Source organism: Homarus americanus, unplaced genomic scaffold, assembly GCF_018991925.1.
Source record: "Homarus americanus isolate GMGI-L3 unplaced genomic scaffold, GMGI_Hamer_2.0 scaffold58941, whole genome shotgun sequence".
Classification (NCBI taxonomy): Eukaryota; Metazoa; Arthropoda; class Malacostraca; order Decapoda; family Nephropidae; genus Homarus; species Homarus americanus.
Genome location: NW_024712783.1, coordinates 1 through 7,503, shown reverse-complemented (window position 1 = coordinate 7,503; position 7,503 = coordinate 1). Strand labels below are relative to the sequence as shown.

Sequence of the window (7,503 nt, the reverse complement as noted above, 5' to 3'; positions counted from 1 at the left end):
GTGGGTGGTGTGTGAGGGTGGGACCTACCTAGTAACTTGGTGATGAGGGGTGGGTGGAGGAGGGTGGGACCTACCTAGTAACTTGGTGATGAGGGTGTGGGTGGTGTGTGAGGTGGGACCTACCTAGTAACTTGGTGATGAGGGTGTGGGTGGAGGGTGAGGGTGGGACCTACCTAGTAACCTGGTGTGAGGGTGGTGGTGTATGAGGGTGGGTAACTTGGTGATGAGGGTGGGACCTACCTAGTAACTTGGTGATGAGGGTGTGGGTGGTGTGTGAGGGTGGGACCTACCTAGTAACTTGGTGATGAGGGTGTGGTTGTGTGTGAGGGTGGGACCTACCTAGTAACTTGGTGATGAGGGTGTGGGTGGTGTGTGAGGGTGGGACCTACCTAGTAACTTGGTGATGAGGGTCTGGGTGGAGGTGGAGAGGGAGGCACAGCTTGGCATCTTAGACAGCCAGTCTTCCCAGGTGACAGCTGCTTGAGAGTTCACTCCGGACGAGATGGTGCTGACCAGGTGAAGGGCAACTCGTTATTTTCACTATACTATTTATCCATCTCTTTGTTTATATCAATTAATTTATTTCTCTGTCTACACATCTGTTTGACTGTCAGTCTTTATCTATGAACATTATCCAGTTGTGGCACATTGTGTCAATATCCAGCAGGGCCTCAGGCAGGCAGAGAAGAATATACTTATGAAAATGAGGCCATACCTCAGCGCCCCGGAAAAGAGGCAGGATATGAAGAGTCCTGCCAGGCCAGGGACAGAGCTGAAGCGATCCATGACGTAGTACGGCAGGATCTGGTCCTTAGAGTGGATCAGCCCGGCCTTCAGAGGGTCGCAGTCCTCGTAGGTCGCGAACACCACCAGACCTGCAGTCAAACACCCAGAGGCAGGCGATACATTGATCAACAGGGAGTGTGAGACTGTGCATTAACTATTACTGGATGGTCGTGGGCCTTACTGGAGCATATATTGGATGGTCGTGGGGCCTACTGGAGCATATATTGGAGAGCCGTGGGCCTTACTGGAGCATATACTTGACTAACTAGAGGGTCGTGGGGCCTACTGTAGCATATATTGGTGAGTCGTGGGACCTACTGGAGCATATATTAGAGTAACTAGAGGGTCGTGGGTCATACTGGAACATATACTAGAGTAACTAGAGGGTAGTGGGGCCTACTTGAGCATATATTGGAGAGTCGTGGGCCTTACTGGAGCATATACTTGAGAACTAGAGGGTTGTGGGGCCTACTGGAGCATATACTAGAGCAACTAAAGGGTCGTGGATCATACTGCAGCATATATTAGAGTAACTAGAGGGTCGTGGGTCATACTGGAAAATATACTAGAGTGACCAGAGGGTCGTGGGTCATAGTGGAGCATATACTAGAGTAACTAGAGGGTCGTGGGTCATACTGGAACATATACTAGAGTAACTAAATGGTCTTGGGTCTTACTGGAACATATACTAGAGTAACTAGAGGGTCGTGGGTCCTACTGGAGCCTATACTAGAGTAACTAGAAGGTCGTGGGTAATACTGGAACATATACTAGAGTAACTAGAGGGTCGTGGGGCCTACTGGAGCATATACTAGAGTAACTAGAGGGTCGTGAGTCATACTGGAGCATACACTAGAGCAATTAGAGGGTCGTGGGGCCTACTGGAGCATATATTAGAGTAGCTAGAGGGTCGTGGGTCATACTGGAACATATACTAGAGTAACTAGAGGGTCGTGGGTCATACTGGAACATATACTAGAGTAACTAGAGGGTCGTGGGGCCTACTGGAGCATATACTAGAGTAGGTAGAGGGTCGTGGGTCATACTGGAACATATACTAGAGTAACTAGAGGGTCGTGGGTCATACTGGAACATATACTAGAGTAACTAGAGGGTCGTGGGGCCTACTGGAGCATATACTAGAGTAGGTAGAGGGTCGGGCTACTCAATAGAGTAACTAAAGGGTCGTGGATCATACTGCAGCATATATTAGAGTGACCAGAGGGTCGTGGGTCATAGTGGAGCATATACTAGAGTAACTAGAGGGTCGTGGGTCATACTGGAACATATACTAGAGTAACTAGAGGGTCATGGGGCCTACTGGAGCATATACTAGAGTAACTAGAGGGTCGTGGGTCATACTGGAACATATACTAGAGTAACTAGAGGGTCATGGGGCCTACTGGAGCATATACTAGAGTAACTAGAGGGTCGTGGGGCCTATTGGAGCATATACTTGAGTAACTAGAGGGTCGTGGGTCATACTGGAACATATACTAGAGTAACTAGAGGGTCATGGGGCCTACTGGAGCATATACTAGAGTAACTAGAGGGTCGTGGGGCCTACTTGAGCATATATTGGAGAGTCGTGGGCCTTACTGGAGCATATACTTGAGAACTAGAGGGTCATGGGGCCTACTGGAGCATATACTAGAGTAACTAAAGGGTCGTGGATCATACTGCAGCATATATTAGAGTGACCAGAGGGTCGTGGGTCACAGTGGAGCATATACTAGAGTAACTAGAGGGTCGTGGGTCATACTGGAACATATACTAGAGTAACTAGAGGGTCATGGGGCCTACTGGAGCATATACTAGAGTAACTAGAGGGTCGTGGGTCATACTGGAACATATACTAGAGTAACTAGAGGGTCATGGGGCCTACTGGAGCATATACTAGAGTAACTAGAGGGTCGTGGGGCCTATTGGAGCATATACTTGAGTAACTAGAGGGTCGTGGGTCATACTGGAACATATACTAGAGTAACTAGAGGGTCATGGGGCCTACTGGAGCATATACTAGAGTAACTAGAGGGTCGTGGGTCTAGAGGCATATACTAGAGTAACTAGAGGGTCGTAGGGCCTATTGGAGCATATACTTGAGAAACTAGAGGGTCGTGGGTCATACTGGAGCATATACTAGAGTAACTAGAGGGTCATGGGCCTACTGGAGCATATACTAGAGTAACTAGGGTCATGGGTCATACTGGAACATATACTAGAGTAACTAGAGGGTCATGGGCCTACTGGAGCATATACTAGAGTAACTAGGGTCATGGGGCCTACTGGAGCATATACTAGAGTAGCTAGGGTCGGGTCATACTGGAACATATACTAGAGAAACTAGAGGGTCGTTGGGCCTACTGGAGCATATTCTAGAGTAGCTAGAGGGTCGTGGGTCATACTGGAACATATACTAGAGTAACTAGGGTCGTGGGTCATACTGGAAACATATACTAGAGTAACTAGAGGGTCGTGGGGCCTACTGGAGCATATACTAGAGTAACTAGAGGGTCGTGGGTCCTACTGGAACACATACTAGAGTAACTAGAGGGTCGTGGGTCATACTGGAACATATACTAGAGTAACTAGAGGGTCGTGGGGCCTACTGGAGCATATACTAGAGTAACTAGAGGGTCGTGGGTCATATCGGAATATATACTAGAGTATCTAGAAGGTCGGGGGTCATACTGGAACATATACTAGAGTAACTAGAGGGTCGTGGGGCCTACTGGAGCATATACTAGAGTAACTAGAGGGTCGTGGGTCATACTGGAACATATACTAGAGTAACTAGAGGGTCGGGCCTACTGGAACATATACTAGAGTAACTAGAGGGTCGTGGGTCATACCGGAATATATACTAGAGTATCTAGAAGGTCGTGGGTCTTACTGGAGCATATACTAGAGTAACTAGAGGGTCGTGGGTCCTACTGGAACACATACTAGAGTAACTAGAGGGTCGTGGGTCATACTGGAACATATACTAGAGTAACTAGAGGTTCGTGGGTCATACTGGAATATATACAAGCGTAACTTGAGGGTCGTGGGTCCTACTGGAACATATACTAGAGTAACTAGAGGGTCGTGGGTCCTACCGGAGCATATACTAGAGTAACTAGACTGTCGTGGGTCATACTGGAAAATATACTAGAGTAACTAGAGTGTCGTGGGTCCTACTGGAGCATATACTAGAGTAACTAGAGGGTCGTGGGTCATTCTGGAACATATATTAGAGCAGGGGTTCTCAACCAGGGGGAAATTCCCCCCAGGGGGGGAATTCAGGTTTTCAAGGAGGGGGGAAACTGATTCGGGAGCAAGAGATATGTTCGATGAGAAATCAATCACAGAATTTTGGCCCTTGATGTGCGATTCCTACCCAAAAGTGGCAGAAAGAGCTATCCGTGCATTGCTTCCGTTTGTGCCGACATATCTTTGTGAGTCAGGCTTTTCAACTCTGTTGCAAATTAAAACGAAGCACCGTAGTAGATTAGAGGTAGAAAATGACCTGCGTTGTGCCCTTTCAAGCACTCCTCCGCGTATCCCAGAATTGGCGAAGAAAAAACAATCACAGGTTTCTCATTGACTGTAATCTTCATCTGAATAAAATTAATTACAAATTTACAATATCCTGGTATTCTATTGAACTTTTTGTTTATTGCATAATGCTTCAGTTTGGTCTGTTAAGTAATTCATTATAAATATAAAAAACTATTTTACTTTTATTCAAGTTTTATAAATCCATCAACATTTTCAATTGGGATTTAATTTGTAAAACTCCACTATAAAAATAATCCATGTAAAATTGTAAATGTATATGTACTAATATGGAAAAATAAAGGATTTTCAGTATTATATGCATATTATTTGGAATGCACTTCTTGAGGCAGACAATCTTGGAAAGGAGGGGGGAATGACATTCTGACATATGGTGAAAGGGGTGCATGGGGCAAACAAGGTTCAGAACCACTCTACTAGAGTAACTAGAGGGTCGTGCGTCCTACTGGAGCATATACTAGAGTACCTAGAGGGTCGTGGGTCATACTGGAACATATACTAGAGTAACTAAAGGGTCGTGGGTCCTACTGGAACATACACTAGAGTAACTAATGGGTCGTGAGTCCTACTGGAGCATATACTAGAGCAACTAAAGAGTCGTGGGTCATACTGAAACATATACTACAGTAACTAGAGTGTCGTGGGTCATACTGGAGCATATACTAGAGCAACTAAAGTGTCGTGGGTCATGCTGGAGCATATACTAGAGTAACTAGTGGGTCGTGGGTCCTTCAGCATATTCACTGGTTGATAAAAACTTATTATAATAAAATGTTTACAATAACTAACATCCTCTTCACTCTACGGTCAGCTGAAGGGACGCCATCGGCTGTTGAAACTTATTGGTATAGAAGCACTGTAGGTGTATGTAACTAGTCCAGTGTACATCAGTGGATCACATCCTCAGTGCACCATTGAAATCACATTGTACAGAACATTAACCCTGACCTGTGACCTTCACCTTTGACCTCTTACTTACAGCAGTAAATTCTCCTCGGCCTTCAACTAACCCACGAGTCAATATTTTGCTTAAGATTAGTAATTCCTGTTTTAGCTAGTTTGTTGACACTCTCAGGTGAGCATGACACTACAGAGGGTCAAGACAAAAGCCAGTTCTTACCAGTGAGGGTCAACAGGACAGCGTCGGCGGCGAAGTATGGGACGAGGAGCAACACTGACCTGAAGAGAGAGTCATAGTAACCATTGTGGTACACCTGACACCTTTGTTACTCTCCCTCCTTGCTTCCTTTACACTCTCGTAAACAATCATGTCCCTATCTGTAAACGCACATGCACACCTGTACGCAAGTGGAAACACACACACACCCACGCAGTACTCACAGGTAGGCGTGGGTGAGGCTCTTCATGCTGGAGTACCGCTGGATGGCCGTCTGGGAGCTGCCGTATTCCACAATGCTGCTGAAGAAGCCGAACCACGACAGACCCCACACGGTGTGTCGCTCAAATATGTCCGGACTCCAGCTGACCAATACAACAATTCAGTGTAATACAACACAGTAGATAATAATGGAACAAAAAAACAAACAAATAATACATTATGTTACGGTAACATAAAACCATTAAATTTTCTATTGTCTTAGCTGGCCTCTTGTTAATCAAGCTTAATAATCGGCCTTTTTTATAACAACATACGGATCCTTGAACAATACAAAGAAGGTAAATTAGATACACAATTATCGCCGGAACCTTGAAACTTTGTAGCTTATTGTTTGTGTCTGATGAACTTACTTGAAAATCTGTAGTCCTGCACGCTTATGTTTGACGTTGATGTCCCATACTTTCTGCAGGCTGCCCACCTCTTTCACTCCCATGATGACGATGGTCATGAGGCCTCCCAGCACGATCACAAACTGTAGGGCGTCGGTCCACACCACCGCCTTCAGGCCTCCCTGCAGTGTCGACACCTTCACTTAGAATATTTAGTTATAGGCATCGTGAGTGTAAACCCTTATGGTGTTAGCGCCGCCAGGAGCCCCGATAATGAGTGAAGTAGAGACGTTATATCGAGTCCAGATAATACTTGACGTGTAAACACCACACTCCCATAACCAAATGGAATTTCAAGTTCCACTTGAAGTTCAAACTTCACTTAAGATTTCTCGTCCACCTGGAATTTAATGGGGAAGACAATTTTTGAATCCAAATTATCAACTGAAATCTTGGCACCAGAAAATAATGTTGAATTTTCCAAGAGTTCTTTCCTGTGAGGGAATGAATGCCTTCAACTGTGCTGAAGACGTGACATTAAAGTGAGGTCGTTGTGTCCCACAGATAACTAATATACTGAAGTACTACGTCACACACAGGCTGGTAGACTTAAGGAAGTTTGTCCCAGCATAAGAGGTGGAAGTGAGACCTATGCTGAACAAGACGATCAAGAATACTGGGGGGATCCTACAGAGGCCACTAAGCCTTCCTTCCCCGACGTGGCCATGGAATTCTCTAATTATGTATATATTTGTGTAATCAATACTCACGATGGTAGTGTAGAAGGAGGCGATAGCGCCCACGACAAGGATGGCGAGCCACATGGGGAAGTCGGTGACGGCAGCGAGGGCGAGAGCCGGGGCGTAGATGACGATGGCCTGGTAGAGAAGCGTCTGCGTGATGAAGAGGGCGCTGGCCACACGACGCGTTGTCACAGAGTTGAACCGCATCTCCAGGTACTGTGTCAGTCATGACCGTACAAGTTAGTGTGACAAGTGTTGACAACTGTCTGCCTAGCAGTTGTACTTTATTACTATCTGTAAGTTGACAGTCTTAAAACGTGAACTTCTCTCGTTTTAGATTGCCTGGGTGACGTTATTCCGGTAACAGAACATTTGGGGACACTGCCGTAGGGAGGTTTGGGAAGGAAGATGGTGAATGGTATTAATGTTAACTTGCTGCATACAAATATAACTTGTATTTTTTCCTCTCCCTAAGGGTAAGTTAGATCACATACCTGGTAAGCGGAAACAATTTTTAGTTCGTAGTAGAAGGGAACAAAGACGGCGGCGGCAATGGGTACTGCCAGGATGCTAGATTTGGTAAGGACAGGTTGCATGCTGTGGTAGAAGGTCTCAGCGGGGAAGCCTGTAACCAAGATATTTGGTGAGTGTGGTGATCCTGGTGACCTATGTTACGTCCTGCATCTTT

General features: G+C 45.8%; 1 protein-coding gene across 1 annotated transcript; it reads right to left on the bottom strand.

Annotated features, from left to right (window-relative positions):
* Positions 1–334: 334 nt before the first annotated feature.
* Positions 335–7,440, bottom strand: LOC121864156 (sodium-coupled monocarboxylate transporter 2-like; the record flags this gene model as incomplete). The annotated part of the gene is made up of 7 exons (XM_042363133.1): positions 335–508; positions 716–875; positions 5,465–5,523; positions 5,686–5,826; positions 6,094–6,254; positions 6,843–7,031; positions 7,310–7,440. Coding segments are annotated over 7 exons (1,010 nt in total), but the record flags the coding sequence as incomplete, so codon positions are not given.
* Between the last annotated feature and the right edge of the window lie 63 nt (positions 7,441–7,503).